Genomic DNA, 27,684 nt, shown 5'->3' with positions numbered 1-27,684 from the left:
TGTGTGCAGAGAGCAGTATTGGTGTCCGCACCAGGCCAGTTCTGTGGTATGACTTGGCTATTGTTTCTGCCTGCGTAGCATAGCCTCTAACCCCTGTGTGCTGCTCTTGCTGTGATTCTGTGAACTTTTAATACATTATTTTCTGCTTAAATCAGCCAAGGCCAGTCCCTGTTCAGCTAAGAACCCTGAATGGTACACAATGTTAAGAAGGCACCTGAACTTATGGCCTGTAGCTTAATAGATAAAATTGTTTGAGATAAAATGTTGTCATCAATGTTGTATAGGTGGGAATTAAAACCATGGATATGGATAGAGAGAATATAAAGTGAGAAGAGAAGGCTTGGACCCAAGCTTGAGCAACTTCATCATCTAGTGGCTGGAAGGAGGAAGGTGAAATGGGAAATAAGACTGAGGTGATTAGAGATAGAGGAAAAGACCTGGGACAGTGTGGTGTTATAGAAACTAGTAGAGAGTATTCAAGAAGGAAGAATTGCCCTAACCAGTTTGGCTCGGTGGATAGAGTGTCAGCCTGCGGACTCAAGAGTCCCAGGTTCGATTCCAGTCAAGGGCATGTATCTGGGTTGTAGGCACATCCCCAGTAGGAAGTGTGCAGGAGGCAGCTGATCAATGTTTCTCTTTCATTAATGTTTGTTTCTGACTCTCTATCCCTCTCCCTTCCTCTCTGTAAAAAATTAATAAAATGTTTTTAAAAAAGGAAGGAAGAATTGGCCCTAGCAGGTTTGGCTCAGTGGAGAGAGAGCATGGGCCTGTGGACTGAAGGTTCCTGCATTCGATCCCAGTCAAGGGCACATACCGGGTTTGAGGCTTGATCCCCAGTAGGGGGTGTGCAGGAGGCAGCTGATCAATGATTTTCTCTCATCATTGTTGTTTCTATCTCTTTCTCCCTCTCCCTTCCTCTCTAAAATCAATAAAAATACATTTTTTTTTAAAAAAGAAGGAAGGATTGGACAATAGTGTTAAATAATTCTCTAAGCAGTCTAATAGAAAAATGTCTATTAGATTTAGAAACTTGGAGATCATTTATTTCAGAGACCATTATTAAGCCTGAAAGAAGGGAGCAAAGTTCAGATTCGAGGAATAAGTGGAGGGTAAAGAAATAGAGATGATGAGAATAGATTACTCTTTTGAGAGATTTGGTTGTAAAGGGGATGTTTTGGTTACTATTGCTCTGTAACAAGCCAACCCAATCTTAATGGCATAACACAAAAACTATTTTATCATGCCCATGGATCCCAAGGGTCAGGAATTTGACAAACCACAGCAGGGGTGACTGATCTCTGTTTCACAATGTCTGGAGAGACTCAAATGGCCGGGGGGCGGGGGCTCGAACTGCTGAGAACTGGGATCATCTACAGCAGTGGTTCTCAACCTTCCTAATGCCGCAACCATTTAATACAGTTCCTCATGTTGTGGTGACCCCCAACCATAAAATTATTGTCATGGCTACTTCATAACAGTAATTTTGCTACTGTTATGAATCGTAATGTAAATATCTGATATGCAGGATGTATTTTCATTGTTACAAATTGAACATAATTAAAGCATAGTGATTAATCACAAAAACAATATGTAATTATATATGTGTTTTCCGATGGTCTTAGGCGACCCCTGTGAAAAGGTCGTTCGACCCCCAAAGGGGTCACGACCCACAGGTTGAGAACCGCTGTTTTAATGGGAAGAATGTCAGAGAATTTGGGGTCAAGTTTCAAAATGTCTTGAGAAACTAGTGTTTCTCAAACTGTGGCTCAAACTCATAATGTATAAATGAGTTTCAGAAGCTGGGACAGGGAAGGTGAGGAAAAAACCCTCCACCATTTCCTCCTTGCAACAGAAAGTTTATCACTGACCTGATGTGCTCTCCTGAGGAACAAATTTGTAGAACTCTTTTGCATGTTTTAAATAACAAAGGCTGAGGTAAAACCTTTTGCTATAACAATGGCCAGGTCTTTCTGGGAGAATTCTCAGTGCTGATGCTGGCAGAGTAACTTGGGGACCTCCAACACTCCTGATACCTAGTGATTTTCCAACATCTTTCCATTCACCTTTCTGGTTTTCTTCGTTTCTTTTGTTGTTTTTCTTTTTTCTTTTCTATTATCTTTCTGAATGTGAGGAAACGCGACTTCATAGCAAAACACCCTTACAGTAATACAGAAGTAATATTAACTATCCTGGCCTTAGCCGGTTTGGCTCAGTGGACAGAGCCTCGGCCTGTAGACTGTAAGGGTCCCCGGTTGATTCCAGTCAAGGGCACATGTCCGGTTTCCGGCTCGATCCCCGGTGGGGAGAGTGCAGGAGGCAGCCATCGATGTTTCTCTCATCATCGATATTTCTATCTCTCTCTCCCTTTCTCTCTGAAATCAATAAAAATATATTTAAAAAAAGAAATATTCTGAATATTTGAATTCTCATAGAGCAGTATGATCCTCAAAATACATAACTAATTGTTGATGAAACCAAAGGAATAAACTTTGTCCAACAGGACCATGTATGACACAGGACAGGAATCTTTAAAAACACACACAACTGCCCTAACCGGTTTGGCTCAGCGGATAGAGCATTGGCCTGCGGACTCAAGGGTCCCAGGTTCGATTCCGGTCAAGGGCATATGCCTTGGTTGCAGGCACATCCCTAGTGGGGAGTGTGCAGGAGGCAGCTGATCGATGTTTCTAACTCTCTATCCCTCTCCCTTCCTCTCTGTAAAAAATCAATAAAATATATTTAAAAAAACACACAAAAAAACACACAACTAAATGTTTTAAAAATGTGAGTCTTTTTTTTCACTTTTACGACATCACAGTACTTCTCAGTACCTGACCCCAGCATAGAGAACTAGAAAACTAATTTAGTTTATAGAATTAATGTTTCTGTAGCAATAGTGAAAATTTACTGATTTAAGATTTTAGCAAATATATAACCCGTTTGTACCTCTAAATATTAGGGATATAAACATGTCAGAAGAAAGGCTTGATGTGCAATGAATTTTTGTATTTGAAAACACAAAACCTACTATTTTTCCTAATTTTTTTTTCTGAATTTAACCAAGAATTACTTTCTCTTCTCTCAGCCTGTCTGGGTTTTCCTCTTTGAATGAACCGCTTGTGATCTGTAGAGGTTTAGAAACGGTTTTCCTCGGCTAAAACAAGGGCTTCAATAAAGGAAGACTTCTGTGGAAATCGCTTACCGTTGCCATTGCTGAACTTAAGTACAATAATGTCACATGTACTTACACAGTAATTGTGGACACGCCTAAGTCCCTCCCACTTTCCTAAACCAAATTCCCCAGATCCTAGAAATCCAGCCCTTCTGCCCTCCGGAGGCGCCTTTCCCAACGTAAAATACCATTTTAAGTTTCAGCTCCTGCCTCCAGAATGGTTCGTGGCCAAGCGCTGGGGAATCTGGGCGCCCCGGCGCCTCTGGAGGGTGCAGCGGGGTGCGGGCAAGGGCAGGGGAGTGGGCGCAGCTGCTGGTTGGTGCCTGAAATCCGTGCGTTGCCCCTTTAATTGTGTCCTTAGCCCTCGGGCGTTTCTGTCCAACGCCCACGTCAGCAAATACCTTTTGTTTCTCTCACGTTGGGGCTACATGTTTTAGGGCGCACGGGAGCGGCTTCGGAAGGGGGCCTTTCCCCCGCGGAGGACCGGAATCTCCCCCAGCCGCGCGCGCGACCCGCCGGGGCGCCGGGGCCGCGGTAAGAGGCTGCGGGCGGCGGGCGGCGGGCGGCGGGCGGCGGGCGGCGGGCGGGCGGGGCGTCGGGGCTGCCAGGACCGGCTCGCGAGCATCGCTCCGGGCGGAGACGCGGGCGGCGGCGCCGCGGGCTCGGACCACCCGGGCGGCGGCGGAGGGGGGATGCGGCGGCGGGGGGCGGCCCGGGGCGCGGTGCCCAGACGTCCCCGGCCGGGCGAGCGGCGGGAGGCGCAGAGGCGAGCGGGCGCCATTTGCAGCCCCGGGCGCAGCGGCGGCGGTGCGCCGGCTCCGAGGGGCTGGAGACGGTCACAAAGGCGGCGCGGGCAGCCGGCGGCGGAGGACGCGGCCGCGGGGAGAGGCGGGCGGCGCCGGGGCGCACAGGCTCCCGGACCCCGCGCCCGCCCGGCCTCGCCGCCCCGACCCGCCCCGCCAGCCCATCCTGCGCGCCCGGGAGGGGCTGCGGGACAATGGCCGCGCCGTCGCCGCCCGCGCCTGCTTCACCGCCCCCGCGGAACGCCGGGTTCGCCTGGCCTCGGGCCGGTGGCGCCGCGGTGAAGGCGGGAAGGCGCGCGGAGCCTCCTGGCGGCGGCGGCAAGGCGGCGCGGGGACGGTGCCGGGCGTGTCTGGAGCCGTCGGGCGCCGCGGGCTCCCGGAGGTTCGGGGCCGGCCGGGCTCGTGCTGGTCGCCGGGTGGCGGGCGGCCCGCCTAACGGGGCGGCGTGGAGCCCGGGCTTCCCCGGAGCCCCGCGCCCGTGCTCCCCGGGAAGGCGGCATGCCGGGCGGGAGTCCGAGTTTTCCCGCACACCCTCCGCCCTCTGATTTTGATATCATGCGACAGATCCCGGCCTGCAGCCGAAGGCACCCAACAAACACTGAGTTATGATCATTGTTTTATGAAGGAACCACACACGCACCTTCTACCGCCACTTTGGCAAGTGAGCGGTTTAGCCTCGGCTCCTTAAAATGCACTTTAGTGTCATTGTGCCAGTAGCCAACGTCCGCATCTTTCAAAAAGCGGAGTTTTAAAAAATGAGATAATTGATATATAGCATTGTAATGGCTGACATTTATATATCAGGTTGTGTTTGGAAGCGGTAGATTGTTACTTCTGTTCTTAAGAAATATTCATATTCGCTGAACTTTATTTAGTGAAACGCGGAGCTGCACCTCTGAGCCAGGGGGTGAGCGATGGATGGCAGCCCCGCGGCGCCTTTCCTCCTGTTCTTGCCCTGTCTTTCCTCCTGAAGTCACCTCCAGGCTTCAGGAAGGAAAGTCAGCCTCCTCACTCTCCAGGTCTAAAAACCTTAACTGGTCCTTATCAGAAAAAAAGCTCAGAATCCTCCGCGGAAGAATCAATGGCCAAATTTTCTCCCCAGTCCCATGTCAGAGCCTCCGTGATGGGTGGGTTTGTGGGACCCCAAGAGCAAGAGCCCTTCACTGATAACGAGGAATCGCCTATCTTTATTCCTGGGACACTGCTTGGCCTCAGCCGTGGGAAGTGGGAAGTGAGAAGCTAACCCCCACCCCTGTCCGAATGGGCGCAGGTGGGTTAGGCTGTGTCACTAGGAGGCATCGTGAGCAACTGGGCTCCTCCTTGGTTGTGTAAACTTCGGGCGCCAAGAAAGGGGGCGCCCTGTCAGATCCCATCTCCTGGACTTGAAATCACCAGCCCTTCTGTTGATAATGACTTGGGGCCAGAAAAAAAAAAAACACGTTGTAAGATACGGTAACACTTAAATCATTTTGTAGCATTTAAGTTGTGTTTTCAAGATGCAGAATTTACCTCTAACAGGATTAACCCTTTCAGTGACATAATTTTATGTGTATAATAAAAGATTTTATCTAAGTTTATTTGATTCCCCATGGAGGGAATTTTTTGACACCTTTTTTGTTCAAAATTGGTCAGTGGCTCCTCATTTTACTCAGATGAAAAGTCAAAGCCCCACCCTGGCCAGTGTGGCTCACTTGGTTGAGTGTCCTTCGGTGTCTCAGAAGGTCCATGGTTGAATTCCTGGTCAGGGCACATGCCCAGGTTTTGGGTTTGATCTCCCCGCATGGGGTTCCTGTGGGGTGCTACCAATCCATGTTTCTCTCTCACATTGATGTTTCTCTCTCTCTCTCTCCTCCTTATTCTCTCTCTAAAATCAATAAAAAAAATATTTTTAAAAAAGTCAAACCTTGCCCTAGCCGGTTTGGCTCAGTGGATAGAGTGTTGGCCTGCGGACCAAAGAATCCCCGGTTCGATTCCGATTCTGCTGGCTCCTCCCCACAACCAAGGGCCCAGGTCGGGGTTCCTGCAGGAGGCAACCAATCTATGTGTTTCTCTCACATGGATGTTTCTCTCTTTCCCTCTCTCTTCCACTCTCCCTAACAAAATATCAATGGAAAAATATCCTCGGGTGAGAATTAACAAAACAAACAAAAAAAGTCACAGTCCCCCAAATCTTTGACAAGGCCCTCCAGGAACTCCTACCTGCCTCACAGTCAGCCCTTCCTTTTTCTGAATCAGTTTCTCACTGCTCTCCCCAGCCCTCCTTGTCTGCTCCACCCAGAGCCTCTGTACTTGCTATTCCATCTGCCTGGAGTACTTTCCCCCTAGATACCTACATACTCTCACTTCTTTTGGAATTAACTTAAATGCCATTGTATCAATGACATTTTCCCAACTATGGTTTTGATTTTTTTTCTTGAAATATGTTTTTATTGATTTCAGACAGAGGAAAGGAGAAGGATAGAAACATCAATGATGAGAATCATCCATCCCCTGCCTCCTGCATGCCCCCCACTGGGGATCAAGCCCTAAACCCTTGCATGTGCCCTGACTGGGAATTGAACCCTGACCGCCTGGTTCATGGGTCGACACTAAACCACAGAGCCACACCAGCCAGGTGCTGTTTCAACTTTTATTGTCTGTCTACTGAATTTTAAAAAATTTAAATTTATTACCAATTTCTCTGATTTAATCACATATTTGAAAATAAACCTCTCTTGATAACTTAAGAGTACTATTATGGCCCTGGCCAGTATGGCTTGGTTGGTTGTCCTGTGGTGCCCCAATGGATCTGGGTTCAATTTCCAGTCAGGGCATGTAACGAGGTTTTGGGGTTCAATCCCTGGGCCAGTAAGGGAGGCAGCTGATATGTTTGTCTCTTGTATTTGTTTCTCTCCCTCTCCCTTCCTCTCTCTCGAGTAAATAAAAAACAACATATCCTCCAATGAGGATTAGGGAAATTAGGTACTATTTTTAATGTAATTTGTTTTAATGCCCTAAAGATGTAAATGTTGTCAAGTTATAACTGATCCCAATTTATAGGACAATTACTATTTTCTTGGAAAACTTCCTGTTTCTTCTACTTCTTTGTCTCCACTGTCTTAGTTCAGTTCTTCACCATTTCTTGCTTTATATTTGCAATTAGCCTTTAAATTAGCCTCCCTGGCTCTTCCTCTCTATCATTTCTCTTTATGCTGTCTCAAGTTTTCTTAGGGATATGTAAATTGAATCATAATAATAATACCTACTTTTTTTTTAAAGGAGTGACTTTTAAAATATATATATTTTTATTGATTTCACAGAGGAAGGGAAAAGGAGAGAGAGAAACATCAATGATGAGAGAGAGTCATTGATGGGCTGCCTTCTGCGTGCTCCCTACTGGAGATTGAGCCTGCAACCTGCATGTACTTTTGACCGGAATCGAACCAGGGACCCTTCAGTCCGCAGGCCAACGCTCTCTCCAAACTGGCTAGGACAATACCTACTTTTTAAAAAATTGGATGATTTTTGAGGCAGAGAAACATTGGTTTGTTGTTCCACCCACCCATGTGTTCATTGCTTGATTCTTGTATGTACCCTGACCAGGTGTCAAATCCACAACGGTGTATTGGGACACCCTTCTAACCAACTGAGCTACCCGGCCAGGGCCAGTAATACTTTTTATTGCACCCTAGCTGCGTTGTGCATACACTATGTTCAGAAGAGGAATACAAGACTTCAGCGGAGTGTCAGTTTGAGGTCAGTCCGCCTGAATTCCAGTCTCTGTTCACTTGCTCCTTGATACCTGGTCAGGGCACATACCTGCTCAAGTTTTGAGGCAAACGATATACTAATACGTCATCTGGGCCCAATTTCAGAAAAGAGAAACCACTTTAGCGTTTTGATTTGTTTACTAAAGGGAACCGAGAGCTTACAAAATCATCAGAAGGGCAGGAGGGAGTGGGCTCCAGGTTGGGCCTTCAGAAGTTACTCCCAGAAACAGACTGTCAAACAGGCCCTCCAGGGGAGGGAACCACTGGCATTGCTGAGCTCCAGATGGCATTGCTAGCTGCAATTCAGGGGTCAAGAAATTGCTACCCTGAAACTGCCCCTCAGCATCCACCAACTAGAGGCGGACGGTTGCCTCCACCCAACTTGTCTCTTGATGGCCACGAAGCCCTGGGCTGGTGTGCTGCTGACGAGGAGCCCAGCGTTTCCACAAGCCTGCTTGCCAGCATTACCAGCCCAAACAGCAGAAAGATGTTTCTGCCTCATTTCTGTCTTCCAAATCTCACAGCAGAATCTCTGAGAGATGGACCCCGTTTCACCTGGGGAAACTTAAAGGAGTCTGGGAAATGTACTTTTCAATTTTCCAGAAAGAAGTTAGAAAGGATTAACATACAGATCTACTCTAATATCTTCTAGGGTGGAACTTGGTGGTTGCCCCTAAAAATGCTATTTCATTACAGGGTAAAACTGTTTAGGGCACAGATTAGGCTCTAGAAATCAGTTCCCCTAAAACAGCGGTTCTCAACCTGTGGGTCGCGACCCCTTTGGCGGTCGAGGCGGTCGAACGACCCTTTCACAGGGGTCACCTAAGACCATCCTGCATATCAGATATTTACATTACGATTAATAACAGTAGCAACATTACAGTTATGAAGTAGCAACGAAAATAATTTTATGGTTGGGTCACAACATGAGGAACTGTATTTAAAGGGCCAGAGGTTGAGAACCACTGCCCTAAAAAATCACCATTAACTTCTGCTTGTTACTGTAAAGACCCAATACACTACGCAGTACTAGTTAGTGTGTTCTTAAGTACTGTTGTAGAAATAGTGAAGCTAAAGTGATCAGAGCAAATACCCTTTGCTGAGTGCCCTCTGAGCTCACTGGGGCTAGGAGATAGATGAGTTTTTAGTGCAGCAAGGAGTTGTTCTTAAAAATTATTTATTTTGTTTCCCCAACGACAAAATCCTAGCTTATGCTTCAGTTTGATCCTGACAGGTATTTCTTAAAATCCTTTTCATAGCCACTTCTATTCTTTACTGTACTTTGTATTGTGTGTTCACCATCCCAAGTCAAACTTGCAACACCATTTATCCTCCTATACCCTCTTCTTCCTCGCCCACTCCCCTTTCCCTCTGGTGATCACCATACTGTTGTCTGTGTATATGAGGGTATTTTTGTTTTTATTTTTATTTTCATTTTTGTTAACCCTCGCCTGAGGATATTTTTCCATTGATATTTTTAGGGAGAGTGGAAGAGAGAGGGAAAGACAGAGAGAAACATCTATGTGAGAGAAACACATTGATTGGTTGCCTCCTGCACGAGCCCCAACCAGGGCCCCGGCTGGGGAGGAGCCTGCAACCAAGGTACTTGCCCTTGACCGGAATCGAACTCAGGACCCTTTGGTCCACAGGCCGACACTCTATCTACTGAGCAAAACCAGCTAGCGCGAGGTTATTTATTTGTTTATCCTCCTATATAATAAAAGCCTAATATGCAAATTGTCCCCTTGGGTGGTCGTTTAACCGGGAGTTCGACCGCTCACTATGATGTGCACTGACCACCAGGGGGCGGCATGGAACATGGCGGGCATTGGCAACGTGGTGCTGGCAGTGGGTGGCAGTGGAGGTGACGCCGCTGGCCCCAATGGGCCCCGCGGCAGGATGGTGGACCAGGTGAGCAGGTGGCACCAAGTCAAGGTGGGTGTGAGCAGGGGCCCAATTGCCCTGCTGATCGCCCCACAGATGGTGACCAGTGGCTGGCAGGCCCTGATTGCCCGGATCAGGGCCGGACCCTGGGCTGGGACAGGGAACTGGGGGTGGGTGGCAGCGACCAACCTCCCTCTCACCGGCTACCTGAGGGTGGGGGTGAGAGGGAGGGAGGTGCGGTGAGAATGTGGGGTGCCCGCTGAGCTTGCTCTTACTCCCCCTGCTACCCTCCCCTGGGACGCCAGGGCTCGTGCACGAGGGAAGCCTCCACACTCAGTGCCGGGTGCCCGTGAGGAGCCTGCCCCTCTTCCGGGTGAGCTGGGCTGCAGTCGTGTGGAGTTGCTGGGCGGCCCAGAGGCCCATGCTGCCCTGGTCCGTGGCGTCTGGCTGTGCTCACCGCATCCCTGAGTGGGGACTCAGCTTCTGTGACTCAGGCGGAGGGGTCGTGCGGGGTCCAGGGGCCTCGGTGCTGCCCAGGGCCCAGAGGTCAGCTGGAATCTGCCCTTCCATGCCAGATGTTCGCATTTCAATCACCGACCAGGCCTAGGGACTTCATCTGTGCATGAATTTCGTGCACTGAGCCTCTAGTTTATTTATAAATACTTTTTTTTTTTTTTAATTTCAGAGAGAAAGGGAGAGAGAGAGAGAGAAACATCAATGATGCTCGCCCCACACTAGAGGTTGAGCCCGCAACCTAGGCATATGCCCTGACCAGGAATGGAACTGTGACCTCCTGGTTCATAGGTCGATTCAACCACTGAGCCACACTGACTGGGCAGTAATTTTAGTTTTTAGAGAACTTTTATGAGTTTTTTGAGCCAAACATGACATATGCCAGGGAGCAAGATCTCAGATGCTCCAAAGAATAACAGTTTTGCAGCTTCTTTTATGCATTTGAAATTAAGGAGGTAGGAAAAGGTATGGCAGGGATTGGATTACCACCAGGTTGTTTTGTGTGTGTGTTTTTTATTATTTCAGAGGAAGGGAGAGAGAGAAGCATCAATGATGAAAGAGAATCATTGATCAGCTGCCTCCTGCATGTCCCCTACTGGGGATCAAGCCCACACCTGGGAATGTGTCCTGACCAGGAATTGAACCCTGACCTCCTGGTTCATGGGTCGATACTCAACCACTGAGCCACACAGGCCAGGCAGGGTTTCCCCCCCCCCACTTAAAACATATATTTTTTATTGATTTTAAAGAGGAAGAGAGAGATAGAAACATCAATGATGAGAGAGAATAATTGATCGGTTGCCTCCTATATGCCCCCCTACTGGGGATTGAGCCTACAACCTCGGCATGTGCCCTGACCAGGAATCCTGGTTTATAGGTGGACCTTCAAGCACTGAGCCACACCAGCCGGGCTCCATTTTTAATTTTCTGAGGTTACTCCGTATGGCTTTCCACAGTGGCTGCACCAATCTGCATTCTCACCAACAGTACACGAGGGTTCCCTTTTCTCCACAACCTTGCCAACACTTGTTTGTTTATTGATGAAAGCCATTCTGAAAGGTGTGAGGTGACACCTCATTGTGGTTTTAATTTGTATTTCCCTGGTGATTAGGACGTTGAGCACCTTTTCATGTATCTATTGGCCATCTGTATGTTTTCTTTGCAGAAATGTCTATTCTGGTCCTTTGCCCATTTTTAATTGGTTTGTTTGATTTTCTGGTGTTGAATTTTTAAGTTCTTTATAAATTTTGGGTATTAATCCCTTATCATATGTGTCATTGGCAAATATGTTCTCTCATTCAGTGGGTTACCTTTTCATTTTGTTGATGGTTTCCTTTGCTCTGCAAAAAACTTTTTAGTTTGATGTATCAAGAATTTTTTTATAAACCTCTACGTCAGCAGTTTTTTGAATGATTTGAATTGCCAGAATTCAGACCTCCTCAAGGGTGGGTAGTTGATGCATATGTTTTCTTCTTTTTTTAAAATATGTTTTTATTGATTTTTAAAGAGAGTGGAAAGGAGAGGGTTAGAGAGATAGAAACATCAATAAGAGAGAAACATCATGGATCAGCTACCTCCTGCACACCCCCACTGGGGATTGAGCTCACAGCCTGGGCACATGCTGGACTGGGAAGTGAACTGGCGACCTCTTTTTTTAAAAAAAATATATTTTTATTGATTTCAGAGAGGAAGACAGAGAGAGAGAGAGCGTGATAGAAACATCAGTGATGAGAGAGAATCATTGCTAGACTGCCTCCAGCATGCCCGCTACTGGGGATCAAGCCCACAACCCATGTGCCCTGACCTCCTGGTTCATAGGTTGATGCTCAACCACTGAGCCATCCCACCAGGCAGTCAAATTTATTTTGGTGGTAATTCTTAGCTTAATTGATTAATTTAAAAAGCATAAAGTTCATTTTCCCACTGCCTATGGCCATAAGCCTTAACACTCTATATTAACAAAATTAATGGTCAATGAAAATAATGGGATAGATTTTGTTGTTGGTGGTAATTAGAAAGGTTTGGAATATAGTAGGAATTGAAGTTTTCTATAGCAAGACTTGTTGCAGCTGCTGTTAAAAATTGTGGTATATGCCCTAGCCGGTTAGGCTCAGTGGATAGAGTGTTGGCCTGCAGGCTGAAGGGTCCCTGGGTTCGATTCTGGTCAAGGGCATATGCTCCTGTTACAGGCTCGATCCTCAGAAGGGGGTGTGCAGGAGGCAGCCGATCAATGCTTCTCCCTCATCATTGATGTTTCTATTTCTTTCTCCCTCTCCCTTCCTCTCTGAAATCAATAAAAAAATATTTTTAGAAAAACACACTTTAACTCTAAAAACAATTGTGGTATACTCTGGTGTAATCTGGCAAATCAGATTAAGAGTTATGAAAGATTTGGGTGACTGCAGTGGGGCTTTCTGAACATATGTAGTAGGATTCTTTCCCCACTTCTCTCTTAACCTTACAGTTTTTAAGTGACGTTGAATTTTTCAAGTTGAGTCTTGAATGCTATTCTGTTTGTTTGTTTTTGCAAACCATATGGATGCTACTTGCAGGAAAAGGGTAATAGGACATATGTTGCTGTCTTGGTATCTCGTTTGCTGGCCCGTCTTTGACTAGCTGTTGTCTTAAGAAGTTTATTTTATTATCATAGTTAAAAAGTATGTTTGCTTTCAAGTTACCATAATATATTTTTAATGTTGGAAACCTCCTCTTGCAGATTTAAATATTAAGGTCCAGGTAATAAGTTATTTCTTTATTTATACATTTTCACTCACTAATAATCTGTGCCAGATTATCTGGTTTTACATGCTAAAAAATGACACATGATAAATGCTCGCGTGTAATTTATTTAAATAAATATTTATTATGTACCTTAGCAGATGTTTATGTCTTTTATTACAAAAATACATTATAAATAGTTATTTTCTCTCTACAGGACAATCCTTCCTTCACACACACTGTGTTTGACTTGGAACCTTCCCATTTTTACTCTACTCAGTTGACGTAGCAGGGTTTTAGAGCAGCATTTGTAAATTTCCAGGTATGAAAAATTTTAATTCTTGATATTATACCTAACTTAAATACATAGATAAAAAGTATAACTTTGCAATGGTAGATTTTATGTATATGAGAGGGGATTTATTGCTTGAAAGGTCACTGTATGAAACATTCAACATTTGGATCTTCTTGGCCAGTTCTCCCTGTTCACCTATTGCTAAAATTTTAATTCATTGACTCTGTTGTGTCTTCTGTTCCATTTTAATCAAAGACTCATATTACATAGGGCCAGAGATTATCTAGACCAATCCCCCCAATTTGCAGAGAAGGAAATTAAGCCTAGAAAGGTAAAGTTACTTCTCATGACATATAGCTAATTCAGTGATAGAACTATTGTCAGCACTCTGATCTCCCAGCACCCCCTTTCCACCTCGTTCCCCACCCCCGGGTGCTGTAGTAGTATAGTTCAGTAGTTATGGCTGCAACTTTGGAGTCACTGTCTGGGTTAATACCCTTTTCTGTAAAATGGGGATAGTCACCCACTTAATAGTTTGGGGACAAAAGGAGACAATGCATATCGCTACTATTATTGCCTGTGGCCCTTTTATTTTTCTCTGTATTGACCCCTTCACTGCTTCTTGAAACTCCCCACCTTGGGCAAGGTGTTACAGTGTTCTGATTCTCCCTGCAGTGCTATCTGTAACACTGGCTCTCTTCCCCATCCTGCTCTGCAGTCACGGGCAGTCCACCAGGTTCTCCTCTCAGCCTGAGTTTCCTCTGAGCCCCTTCATCTCTATTTGCAGACATCTCCTACATCTCTGTCTTCAAGTCTGACTTCTCTGGACTTCTGGTCAGCATTTTCTGGCCATCGTTACCCACTCTCCTCTGACACAGTATACTTACAACCAAGGTCATTGCCTCTAAACCAGTTTTTCCCTCCAATCAGCCATTAAGACCTATAGATTTATTTCCCATTCAAGTATTTAGCAACTTTTCCTTCCTTTCCATTCCTGCTGTCACAGTCAGTTCTGGATCTAGCAAGGAAGTGCCACTTCTGTCAGAGGTGGGAAGTCCAAAGGGTGGGAAGGCTGCTGCAGTCCAGAATCACCCCAGCCCTGCAGCCACCACACCAACAGCCAGCAGTTGCTGCATTTCCATTGCCCAAAGCAGGAAATTTCTTTTCCTTTTTCTAATCTTCTATCAGTTCCTTCTGTTGATAGAGTCTAACAGGAAGCCAGCTGCAAGGAAGGAAGCCTGGGAAATATTGTTTGCAGAATTCTGTCAGTAGTGAGTAGAGTAGAGCATGAAGGATGTTGAGCTGAGAGACAACAGGCAAATGACCAACATAGTCCACCACTTTGGCTACTTGGCGTCCACACACACCGCTCTTCCCGTATTTAAAATTCTAAACAAGTTTACTAGTCTGCCTTACAGTATGCAGCGTTCCTTCATACAGAGACTCATGGTCTCCCCAAAATGGGTGATACTAATTCTTCTTTTGGGTCAGTCACAATCTAACTTAATGGAACCATGCGATGTTTCCCTGGTGAGGCGTTCCCCTCTTGGGAGCTAAGACCTCTGCAGGGAGAGGAAGCAAACATTCTGTAAGTGGGTTATTAAAGGTAAAAGTAAAAGGAGGAACCACCACTTTTTTCCTAGAAGTGAGTATTCTATCTATGGAAAAAATAGCATCATATTAATGATGGTGTTTAAAAGCACCAGTGGTACATTAGTAACACTTCATCCATTTGGATAGCACCTCAGTCTCTCAGGGTGTCACCTATCAGATGGGGCCAGGATGGAATTTTCAGTTGGTTATTCCACCATTTTATCAGGCAAGCTGCTTCTGGATGATGGAGTATGTGGCAAGCTTCATGGTGACTAGGGAAAGAGGCCAGCCAGCGTCCACAGCACAGGTCTTCTTGTCCACCTGGTTTCTGAGAGCTGCTCAGCAGCTAGTACCCTTTATTCAGCATTCATTCAAGACACTAAAACCTCTTACCCTGTGCCCATTCCAACAGGTATATCCATCTACCTTTTCTTCACATGCCTTTCAGTGACTGATGCTTCTATCTGGTTCTTTCTAAATCCTTGAGCATTTGATCAACTGGTTAGGCCTTGTCCATGAATCAGGACAAAATCCATACCTGTGTCTATCTCTTTGTCCAGGCCAAGTGGACAGCCAGATGCCCAATGGGGATATTTCCCTCCCCATTGCCTTTCAGGGACATTCCTGATTGGAGTCATGATGTTGCAGCCATCCACTTCCAGCTGGTGCCAGCATATTGTGCAGAACCTCTAAACGAGGCCTTAACTCTTTCTTCCTCAGTCAGCTAGTTGTAGGGAACTCACCATGGGGCCATATGTGTGAGTTGAGGAAAGCAGCAATGTACTGGGAGGAGGTGTGTGGGAACTGTGCCAGCTGCTCACAAACTTACTTGTGGATTAAGGACCTGTCCAGTCTAATCTTGTACCTAACACGTCCTCTTGATGATGGAGTGCTGCTGCACATGCCCAAATGTGTAATGGTACATTAGTAACACTCACGTTAGGCAACTCAGGCATGGCCACTTGGTGTTCCATGGTCAGCATCAAGCTCTAAGAGAGCCTGGTAGTATTTGAAAAGCTCTTTTTCAAAAGGACAATAGCTGGAGGGGTGCGATGATTAATTTTTTGTGACCACTCAGCTGGCCTGCAGTGTATAGGGGAGCTGGAATTCCAAATCAAGCTACCTGGCTCTATTGTCTATGCTTATAACTATAAGCTTGTCTATATCAACTTTTATCTCTTTGACTCTTTTAAAAAAATTTAAAAAATTGATTTCAGAAAGGAAGGGAGAGGGAGAGAGAGATAGGAACATCATTAATGAGAGAGAATCACTGATTGGCTGCTCCCTGCACACCTCAAACTGGGGATCGAACTTGCAACCCAGGCATCCGGGAATCAAACCGTGACCTCCTGGTACATAGGTCTACGCTCAACCACTGAGCCACACCGGCCGGGCATCTTTGACCATTTTTAACCTACAGTCTAGTCTGAAACCTATATTCTTTGTGTCTTGGAGACTATTCTCTAAGATGGAAGTGGTTTTCATGGAAAAAAGATAGAGGTTTCTGATTGTAATTTCAGTTGACTCATTGTAGAAAAACAATGTGATTTTGTGTTTGTTAACCACATGTGTCTTCTCTCTTCAGCATGGAGATCTCCTCTCATCAGTCTCAACTCCTGCAACAACTGAATGAGCAGCGCCGGCAGGACGTGTTTTGTGATTGCAGTATTCTCGTTGAAGGGAAGGTCTTCAAAGCTCATCGAAATGTATTATTTGCTAGTAGCGGCTACTTTAAAATGCTTCTTTCCCAGAATTCAAAGGAGACAAGTCAGCCGACCACAGCTACGTTTCAGGCTTTCTCCCCTGACACTTTTACAGTCATCCTAGACTTTGTCTATTCCGGCAAACTCTCGCTGACTGGTCAGAATGTCATAGAAGTGATGTCAGCTGCTAGCTTCCTCCAGATGACTGATGTCATTAGTGTATGTAAGACCTTCATTAAATCTTCGTTAGACATCAGCGAGAAAGAGAAAGACCGCTACTTCAGTCTCTCCGATAAAGGTGCCAGTTCTAATGGCATAGAACGTTCCTCTTTTTATAGCGGTGGCTGGCAAGAAGGGAGCAGTTCTCCACGCTCTCACCTAAGCCCAGATCAAGGAACAGGTGTAATAAGCGGGAAATCTTGGAATAAGTATAATTACCATCCAACTTCCCAAAGGAATACTCAGCAACCCTTGGCCAAGCAAGAACCAAGGAAAGATCCCATTAGAAAGCCCAGACATTTGAGATTGTCACAGCCTTCTGAAATTGCTCATTGTAAGTCAAGCAAGCGAGAAGCACGAACATCTGATTCTTCCAGCCACATTTCCCAATCTGAAGAGCAAGCACAAATTGATGCTGAAATGGACTCTGCTGCTGTTGGCTATCAGTACGGTCAAGGCTCTGACGTCACCTCAAGAAGTTTCCCAGGTACCCAAAAGGAGAATCTGTTCCCTCACCAGGCTCCAGTTCTATAGAAATGAGGCCTATCTCAACACACTCGTACTTTTAGGTGTTCTAGGCAGTTGAACTAAGTGAATTTTAAAATACATATATTGCCGAAACCGGTTTGGCTCAGTGGATAGAGCGTCGGCCTGCGGACTCAAAGGTCCCAGGTTCGATTCCGGTCAAGGGCATGTACCTGGGTTGCAGGCACATCCCCAGTGGGAGATGTGCAGGAGGCAGCTGATTGATGTTTCTCTCTCATCGATGTTTCTATCTCTCTCCCTTCCTCTCTGTAAAAAATCAATTAAAAAAAAAGTGGGAAAAAAATAAAATACATATATTTTTATTGATCTGAGAGAGGAAGGGAGAGAGAGATAACATCAATAATGCGAGAGAATCATTGATTGGCTGCTTCCTGCATGCCCCTACTGGGGATTGCTGAGCCACGTTGGCCAGGCTACCCCTAACCTCTCTTTATTATTTTTAAGCAAATCTCAGACATCATATGTTTTAATCTGTAAATATTTCAGAATGTATTCCTAAAATATAGAATTAAACCACACTCCAGTACCATTGCTATACCTAAACAAAGTTAACAAATTCTTAATATCACTAACTAGCCTGTCAATATTCACATTTCCCTTGTTGTCATACAGATTTCAAAAAAATTTTTTGGTTGTAGATAACATATTTTTAAATAAAAGCAACCTGGTTGATTTTTACTAATAACATTTTCTTGTGGGATACTAACAGGAAAATGTATGAAATTGTATTATCATATTGCAGAGCTTACTAAAAATCCTGCTGAGTTCTAACCATTGACCAAGGCAAGCAAATAGCATAGAAAAATAGGAAAGCTTGTTATATTTTTAAAACAGCATTAGAGTCCCCTTGGCCAGGTGCTGGTTAGAACATTATCCTGATACACTAAGGTTGGGGGTTTGATCCCAGGTCAGGGCACATAACAAGAATCAGCCAATGAATATATAAATAATGGAACAACAAGCCGGTCTTTTCCTCTCTCCCTCTCAAATCAATAAATAAAAAATAAAAAATAAATAAAGCATACTTTTTTTTTTTTATCCTCACCTGAGGATATTTTTACATTTATTTTTAGAGAGAGTGGAAGAGAGAGGGAAAGACAGAGAGAAATAATGATGTGAGAGAAACACGTCAATTGGTTGCCTCCTACATATGCCCTGACCAGGGCCCTGGCCGGGGAGGAGCCTGCAACCCAACTAAAGTACTGTGTGCCCTTGACCAGAACTGAACCCCGGATCCTTTGGTCCATAGAGGACACTTTATCCGCTGAGCCAAACCGGCTAGGGCGAGCCATGCTTTCTTTATTTGGGCTCTGCCCTTTTCTAAGTCTAGGCTATTAAATCTAACTTCAGGAAAGAACAGTTGAATTAATAACTATTAAGTTGAGGTTTGCTTCCGGTCACAACTAACATGTTGAATATATGACATTTAAAATAAAAAATTAGCCTGGCCAGCATGGCTCAGTGGTTGAGCATCGACCTATGAACCAGGAGGTCACAGTTGGATTCCAGGTCAGGGCACATGTCCGGATTGCAGGCTTAATTCCCAGTGTGGAGCGTGCAGGATGCAGCCAATAAATGATCCTCTCTCATCGTTAATGTTTCTGTCTCTTCCTCTCTGAAATCAATAAAAAACTATTTTTTAAAAAAAGGACAAGATAAAGAACAGTTCCATAACCACAGGATCACTCACTCATGCTGTGTTTTAAAACAAAAACAAAAACAGCCCTCACTGGTTTGGCTCAATGGATAGAGCGTCGGCCTGTGGACAGAGGGTACCCTGGTTTGATTCCGGTCAATAGCACATGCCTGGGTTGTAGGCGTGATCCCCAATAGGGTGTGTGCAGGAGGCAGCCAATCAATGATCAGTGATTCTCATCATTGATGTTTCTATTTCTCCCTTCCTCTCTCTGAAATCAATAAAAATATATTATAAAAATAAAAACGTATCCCTGGGTGAAGATTCAAAAATAATAATAATAGCCCTGGCCAGTTTGGCTCACTGGACAGAATGTTGGCCTGTGGACTGAAGGGGCCCTGGTTCGATTCCAGTCAAGGACATGTACCTTGGTTTCATGCTCCATCTATGGCCCTGATCGGGCCATATGGGAGGCACCCAATCGATGTATCTCACTTCAGTGTCTCTCTCTGTCTCTCCCCTTCCACTCTCCCTGAAAATCAATGGAAAAATATCCTCGGGTGAGGATTAACAATAATGATATTAAAAAAATAAGAGAGCTTTACATTCCAGAATTTAAAACAAAGACCCTTGAAAGTGTTTCAACTTTAAACGTACTACAAGTATATGAAAAATAAAGGCAAGGGGAATACAAACTTTACGTAAAACAAGTTACTTAAAAGCTTCAATATTAAATACTTTTACTTTTGGATTGTATCTACAGTTTTAAAATCCAGTACTATCTTTTTACATTCAATAGCTGTTGACTCTATGACATTTAATAAGAAGGTAAGTGTGACAGTCTAAATTTACCAGACTGTAAATATATCAAATACTGAATACTGAAGTTATAGCTCTGTACTTACTGTTACATTGACAAATCAAGTCTTCATTTCTTTCTACCTTTTCAAGATTGGACTCACCAAGTCCTTCTGGATATTTTTGTGTGATTAGAATTGTTATTATGAATTTTCCAATGATTTAATCCAACTGTCTCCTGACAGATGATTTGCCCAGGATGAGATTCAAGTGCCCATACTGCACGCACGTGGTGAAGCGCAAAGCCGACCTAAAGCGCCACCTTCGTTGTCACACAGGAGAACGGCCCTACCCATGTCAAGCTTGTGGGAAGAGATTTAGCAGGCTGGACCACCTAAGTAGCCATTTTCGAACAGTATGTATTTGATTTTTCATTCAAATTTTACTTCTTAAATACATGCAATTAGGATAATCAATTTTTGATGGAAATCTTTTCTCACAACTCTACCATATTAAAATTTTTTCTAACGTAATGTTTTTACTTTGCACATAATGCATAATTCAATTTTTATGTTTTTCTTTTTATTCTTTGAGACCTTGAAGTCAGTGATATTCTTTTGAATATTCACTTTGATGCATTTAAAATCTAACAGGTTTTTATAGACTGGTCTTTTTGGAGCCAATATAAACTGTAAAAAAGTGTTAAATGTCTGGGTCAGAATCACTTTAGATCCTCAGCATCTACTGGTGACTCTTGAATCCTTATCTGGTAGAATTTCTAGTTCCAGCTGTCGGGTATCTCTGCATGACACTGCCTTTCTAGTGTCCCTCTAGTTTCTTTCGTCTCCTCAGGGAAGGCAGCAAGGGGGGCAATAGAACCACTCCCAGTCGAGGACTGGATTGTCAGAGTCCGAAAAATCTCAGGGAATTTGCTGGTCAATGCTCTAGTGGTTTAATACTGTAGTAACATTGGAACATTGTTCTGCTGTTCATCTTGCAATAAGAATTTTGTCCAAAATCTGTTCTATTACTTGTACTTCAATTCCATTGATGAGATCCTTTTAATTTTAAAGGACACTGGGTACCTTAAAGTAATTTCTTAATGCATTGCTTTATAGTTATTTATTCAACAAATATACCTGAGCACCTATTATGTGTCAGACCCTTTTCTAAATGTTGGTATACAGCAGTGAGCAAAACAGACAAAATGTCTGCCTTTATTAATCTCATGAAGCTAACACCCGAACTAAGATATGTAATATCATCATAGTAGTACATGGCATATATTAAGTATTTACAATTATTATTATTCTGAAAATATGTCCTGTATTATCTCAGATATCAAAATACTATTGGATTAATACTATTGGCCATTATTTAGAGAAAACTGGTGTGTAATATTTCAGTGATGTCAATTTATCACCAAAATCTTTGTCTTTTTCTAATAACTAGATGCTATTTTTTTTTTAATTTAAAGGTCGTTGAGATTTAACTTTTTAAGTACATTTTTTAAAAATTGATTTTAGAGAGGAAGGGAGAGGGAGAGAGAGAGAGAAAAACATCAATGATGAAAGAGAATCATTAATTGGCTGACTTCTGCATGCCCTCCATTGGGGATAGAGCCTGCAACCCAGGCATGTGCCCTTGACCTGAATTGAACCCGGGACTTTTCAGTTTGCAGGTCAACACACGTCAGTGGTTCTCAACCTTCCTAATGCCGCGACCCTTTAATACAGTTCCTCATGTTGTGGTGACCCCCAACCATAAAATTATTTTCATTGCTACTTCATAACTGTAATGTTGCTACTGTTATGAATCGTAATGTAAATATCTGGTATGCAGGATGTATTTTCATTGTTCGCGACCCACAGGTTGAGAACCGCTGCACTAGATGCTAACTTAATAGGCTTTGAACATCTTAAGTTTATGAACTGATACCTAGAATATTAAATTGTCCTGCTTTTAAAAATCCTTTTTTATCACTATTTAAATCTCTACACAGATTCACCAGGCATGCAAACTAATCTGCAGAAAATGCAAACGCCATGTGACTGATCTAACAGGTCAAGTGGTCCAGGAGGGAACCCGGCGCTACAGACTCTGTAATGAGTGCCTTGCTGAAGTTGGCATAGACAGCCTCCCCATTGATCTGGAAGCTGAACAGCATCTTATGTCCCCATCAGATGGCGATAAGGATTCCAGGTGGCATTTGAGTGAAGAAGAGAATAGATCATATGTGGAGATTGTAGAGGATGGGTCTGCTGATCTGGTCATACAACAAGTTGATGATAGTGAAGAAGAAGAAGAAAAGGAAATAAAGCCCAACATTAGGTAGCTGTAATGTGCACCAACAGAGCTGGCATGTCTGCAACTTACGTCGACTTCCTGTATCTCTTTTCCATGGTCAGAGACTGATTAACAAATTGTCAGACTGACTTAAAAGTAATGGCCTACTATAACTTGCATGCTTTCTGAACAGGCCATTGTATCCATTCTGAACTTTGTTGCCCTGAAACATGTTGCTGCACTGGAAAGAAAGACTTAGCTTGAGTTGGCATGATAGATGAACAGTTAATTGTCTTACTTTTATTACAGAGATGCCTTTTTTCTTTTAATATTGGAAGATCTACTTAGTAAACGTTTTTCAAATAAAATATTTTTAAAAATATTTTTATTGGTTTCAGAGAGGAAGGGAAAGGGAGAGATAGAAACATCAATGATGAGAGAGAACTATTTATCAGCTGCCTCCTGCACGCCCCACACTGGGGACCGAGCCTGCAACCCAGGCATGTACCTTGACCGGGAATTGAACCGTGACCTCCTGGTCATAGGTCAATGCTCAACCACTGAGCCATGCTGGCTGGGCTCAAAGAAAATATTTTAAATAAATTCACCACAACCAAACTTCATGTAAGGTAAATTTTAAGGTGTTTCAAAAACATAAACTATTGAGTTTTCATAGGGAACCAAGTAAAGCACATCTAAGAGTCAGGCACCCAAACCTGACTGAACTAATGTTATTCTATTAACTTAAGGTCCACACCAACCTATCATTCTGATATCCTAAATGATTTAGGATTATGGCAGAAGACAAATCTAAAATGTTTGAAATCGTTCATATTTGAACTTTTTGCCATTAAGTTAAAAAATTACTCATGCAGTTAGTAGTAGTAAGAAAAGCAAAAACAGTAAAGTAGAGGCTGACCAGAGATTATATACAGATACCATTTTCTTAAAGCAGGAAACTAATGATGCCTAAAAGTCAAGGTAGTTTGTGAAGATGTGTCAATATAGTTCTCTTCCCCCCTAAAGAAAAAAACACAAGAACACTGGAGGTTGCTGCCAGTTCTTAAGAGCAGTTTCTAACATTTATGTACTGCTTGCTATATTTTTTATAAAGTACTATTTCCCACATTTTCTCACCTAATCAGCGAGATAAATACTGTCTTTGATTTACAAATGAGGAAATTAAGGTCAGAAGTTTATGTGGTGGGACTGGTGACTGGACTGGTGATTTTAAACAGTCCTCTTTCAGCCTTTTCTCCTCATACTGTCCCCTGAAATGGTGAAGAAATGAAGTTGCACTTCACCAATCTGCTGTAGTTATAAAAGAAGCCTATCAAAATTAGAAAGTATGACAAAGAGGAGTTTAATCATCTTCAACATGTTTTGAACTAGTTATTCATATAGTGCTAAGTAATGTCCCTACAGTATCTATTGACATGTTTTATGTCGTTATTTATATGTAAATTTTTTATATAAAATGATTTGAAGAAGTTATTGTCTTAAACACTTTAAGCATTTTTGCTTATCCTGTGTATATACTTTTTCAGAACAAGCTTTTCTCATAGGATACAAAGTTAATTTTAAACTCTTCCCCTGTGTGACTTATGAAACATTCCAAAATTACAGGTAAATTGAAGAAGCATTATTTTACTTTACTTCTAAAGATAAAATTTATATACCAGAAGTAAAGAACTGACCTCCATAAAGGTCTCTGCAAGTTATCACAATAAAGCTTGATATAACTGAATTTTGATAGAGGCTCCATGTATTATACTGTATTTTTATTTCAATTCTCACCTGAGGACATGCTTAGAGAGAGGAAGAAGGTGGGGGGGAGGAAGGGGGAGAGAGAGAGAGGGGAGAGAGAGAGAGAGAGAGAGAGAGAGAGAGAGAGAGAGAGAGAGAAACATCGATGTAAGAGAGAAACATTGATTAGTTGCCTTCTGTACATGGCCTAACCAGGGATCAAAGCTGTGACCCAGGTATGTTGTGCCCTGACTGGGAATCGAACTGGCAACCTTTCAGTGCACAGGATGATGCTCAACCAACTGAGCCACTCCAACTGGGCTATTATACTGTATTTTTAAATACAGCCTGACATACCTCAAGATGATACTTTTTGTTATTTTTTAAATTTAATTAATGATTGTCCTTGATGCCAATTTGTGGGCTAAAATGATTAATTTCTAAAAAATTTGTATTAAGTAGATGAATAACCTTTTTTTTTTTTTTTTAATGGTACTTAATTCTGAGACTTTTTCAAGATTCCTCTGATGGTAAATTTCCAGTTGCTTCAAGACTGGATAGTGTGCATTGAGTTCATTGTTCTCCCAACATGACTGTTCCTGAATCAGGAGTCATCAGTATCCCAGTGAGGGAGGGAACAGTTGTCACTCTCTAGTTGTCACTCACCAGCTAGTGGTAACAGCTTTCCAAATTATAATCTGATTTTTAGTCATTGGAGCCAATAGGAAAAATTACTGATTTGAACTTTATTCATAGAAATGAAGGAGTGCTTGCATGTATATACTCTAACGCACTTTATGATCTAAATGTTCTTTTATGCTATTGTCTTCTGCATGCAAACTTTACATACAGCAGCATGAATGTCAGGGAGGTCCACTGAACCCAGTGCCACCAGCACTGTAGAGCCTTATCAGAAATAATGCTTTCTTTCAATTGTTTATAACAAGCATCAATCCTAACAAAACAGCTACCAAATTCACCAAACTACACAGCCTATCTGTTCTATCATTTTAGTATTGTAAAAGAACGTTCCTGACATGTTTGCAAGTTGTAAATAACATTCCAGTTATCATATGTATTTAAGACTTTAGAGACCAATTCTTTTCTAGAGTGAAACTATTTATTGGTTTCTGAGAAAACTAAATTCTTTGGCTTTTAAATGTGGGAAAATGTTACATAATGGTATAATCTGTTAATATAAGCTTTATTTATGCCAATGACTTTTTTTAATATTTGGAAAATAATGGGAATTGGTTATACCAGTTTGCTTTTGCAGGAATGCTGTTTATCAGCTTCTGAACATCCTTCTAACTCTATGGTCCTTACGAGTGTCTTGTTGACGGGATGAAGTTTTGCAAAAATAAAGCACCACTGCAGTCGTGCCTACTGTCTGGAGGAAGCAAAATAGACTAGATCAATGTTTTAAAAGATTTTTTTTCACCCAAGATAACAATTTCTTCTAATGAGTTGTTTCATAGAGAAGGCAACATTTAAGGAAGAAACTCTAAAATCAGAGCTGCTCTGGGTAAAGTCCCTTACAAGCCTTTCCCTAGGCACCTTGGTAGAGCTCAGCACAGTATTAAAAACCTTGGAGCTAGATAACTCTTCATTTCTCTTTAAGCATTAGTCTCACTTTATTACTCCTATTACTCACTGCACTTATATGCTGACAACCATAGGTTCTCTTATGGCAGCATATCATCCTTATTATACAGAACTCAATTCATTGAAGTTATTTTGCCAAGTCATGCAATGATATCTTGACATTTCCATTCATAGTATATATATTTTTGAGTCCTAAAATTAATACTGTGGAAAATCCCTAAAAACAGTACAGCATAAGTAGATGTATTTAACTGGGAGGGGTGGTAATAATAGGTACTGGAGGACCAAAATTTAGATTATAAATGGAAAGTTGTTATTTTATATTAGAGTGAATCAGTATTACTATTTATCATTTATATAGCATTTTATATTTGCAAAGTATTTAATAATTTTTGTTATTCTTTACATATCTATGAAATAGGACAGTTATCCCACATGAAAGGTAAGGAAATTAAGACACAGAAATTAAGCAGCCTACCTAAGACAACCCAGTGAAACTGGAATTAGAATGATCCAATTTTTGAATCCTGGAATATCAGCTTAATTCACTGAGATGTGTTGTTCATTATTTTATAAGATGACTTTATACAAGTAACAGCCAATTGTTTTAAAGCTGACATCATATGTGGATAAATCCTATACAGAATAAATATTATGTAAAGTATGTGACTTTAGCTACAAGAGTTTTATTTTTAATTTATTTATTGAGAGAGATGAATGGAGAAACACTGATTTGTTGTTCTACTTATTTATGCATCCACTGGTTGATTCTTTATGTGCCCTGGTTGGGGATTGAACCCAAAACCTTGGTTCAGCATCGGGATGCTGTTTCAACCAACTGGGGAGGGCACTTACAAGAGTTTTAAAATTCAGGATATCACAGAAATGATACTGTTTAGTCAGTTTCTTTATATCTTGTGTGAAATTATAATTAATCTTATTTTGATACAGTTTAACTATTCATACAAATGAAGCCACAAATATACTAAGAAAAATGGAAAACTTCATTCTCTAACATGTCAGTCTTTTCCCTACAGAACTTGTATTAATGCCAACAAAAAGTCAAATATGTTAAGCAATAAACCACACACAAAAGCAAGGGAAAGTTCAAAGAAGGTACATAACCAGAAGCCTGTTCCTTTTCTGTTTAAGGTGCTTGCTACTTAAAAGTTGTGCTACATGTACTCACTAAGAAACCTTCTGCAGCAATGTATCCATAAATTTAAAATTCTAAGTACTACACAGAAACAGGGGATCCAGTATAGTAGGGATCAAGCAAGTGGGATAGGTCCAAATAGCTTCCAAGAAGTGAGTTTCCAGTTATGTTGAAAAAGGACACGATCGCCAAGTGAGAATCTGGGTAAAGACAGTAGACTAGTTAGTGGCTGCCCCCTAGAGTTTGGAAGGATGGGAGAGATGACTGCTTAATAGTGGGTTTCTTTTTAGAAGAAAGAATGTTCTAAAATTGATTGTGGTGATGGTTGTATAACCAAGAATACTAAAATCCACCAAATTGTACTTTAAATGGGATAATTATATGGTATGTGAATTATATCAATAAAGTTGTTACAAAAACAAGAGAAAATCTGGGCAAAAATTCAAAAGTAGGAACTGATGAGTCACATGGTCTTTGCTGGTGCATGTGGGTGGGCTGCACTGGTAGAGAGATCAGGAGAGGTCATGGGGACAACGATAAAGGCAGAAACAAAGCTGCCCGATAATTTGCTCATATTTCTTCTCAATCTGATACAGCCCTTGAATGTTTCACACCATGGGTTACACAGAATCAGTTAGGGACAATAAGGGGATGGGCAGAGCTTTTGAAAATATATGCTCAACTTGGATGTTAGAAAGAAAACTTAATACAAGAGACTTGGAGTAGAGAAGCAGGAGAGGAAGTGGCTATTTGCCCTTCTAAATAAAGGGAGACCAAAATGGTACTGGCTACCAGGGTTGTCTCTAGGGTGGCCACACCCCCTAACCAAGCACTGTGGGCTTTTTAAAATTAAGGAGAAAAAGGGGCTATTAGCATTTATGCTTGCCTCAATAACGGTAATGAAGACTACCCTGAGTTTACTGAGCATTTACACATAGGCACTGTCATAAGAGCTTTATGTGTACACATTTATTTAATCCTCTCAACAACCCTGCAAGTACTATCATCACTACTTAAAATGAGGAAATTAAGGGAGAGATTAAGCAACATGCCCAAAGTGGAGTTATTAAGTGATCGAACCAGGACTTGAACCCATGATCTGGCCCGTTTGTGCTATTAATCACTACAACCCTAACATAAAAATATTAGCACAGTAGTGTTTAAATTCCACAGTTCCAAATATCAGTCCAAGATGACTCCCTTCCTCTTCATTTACAAAAGGATTCTTAACTATCCTAGGAAAGCTGGGGTACTTGTATGCC

The 27,684-nt window shown here is 42.6% G+C and overlaps 1 protein-coding gene across 1 annotated transcript; it reads left to right on the top strand.

Annotated features, from left to right (window-relative positions):
- Positions 1–13,056: 13,056 nt before the first annotated feature.
- Positions 13,057–25,930, top strand: ZBTB8A (zinc finger and BTB domain containing 8A). Its single transcript, XM_059690341.1, has 4 exons — positions 13,057–13,161; positions 16,313–17,136; positions 19,875–20,044; positions 21,632–25,930. The coding sequence occupies exons 2-4, from the start codon at positions 16,314–16,316 to the stop codon at positions 21,962–21,964; spliced, it is 1,326 nt and encodes a 441-aa protein (XP_059546324.1). The 5' UTR covers positions 13,057–13,161; position 16,313; the 3' UTR covers positions 21,965–25,930.
- The last annotated feature ends 1,754 nt before the right edge of the window (positions 25,931–27,684 follow it).

Source organism: Myotis daubentonii, chromosome 3, assembly GCF_963259705.1.
Source record: "Myotis daubentonii chromosome 3, mMyoDau2.1, whole genome shotgun sequence".
In the NCBI taxonomy this organism is placed as follows: Eukaryota; Metazoa; Chordata; class Mammalia; order Chiroptera; family Vespertilionidae; genus Myotis; species Myotis daubentonii.
Note: the sequence above shows the minus strand (reverse complement) of the source record. Positions and strands in the feature narration are given on the sequence as shown.

Excerpts from the sequence above, each read along its gene's own strand:
- ZBTB8A (XM_059690341.1), top strand. The coding sequence starts at position 16,314 with ATGGAGATCTCCTCTCATCAGTCTCAACTCCTGCAACAACTGAATGAG. Across the intron at positions 17,137-19,874 it reads CACCTCAAGAAGTTTCCCAG|ATGATTTGCCCAGGATGAGA; the intron begins GTACCCAAAAGG and ends GTCTCCTGACAG. Across the intron at positions 20,045-21,631 it reads TAAGTAGCCATTTTCGAACA|ATTCACCAGGCATGCAAACT; the intron begins GTATGTATTTGA and ends ATCTCTACACAG.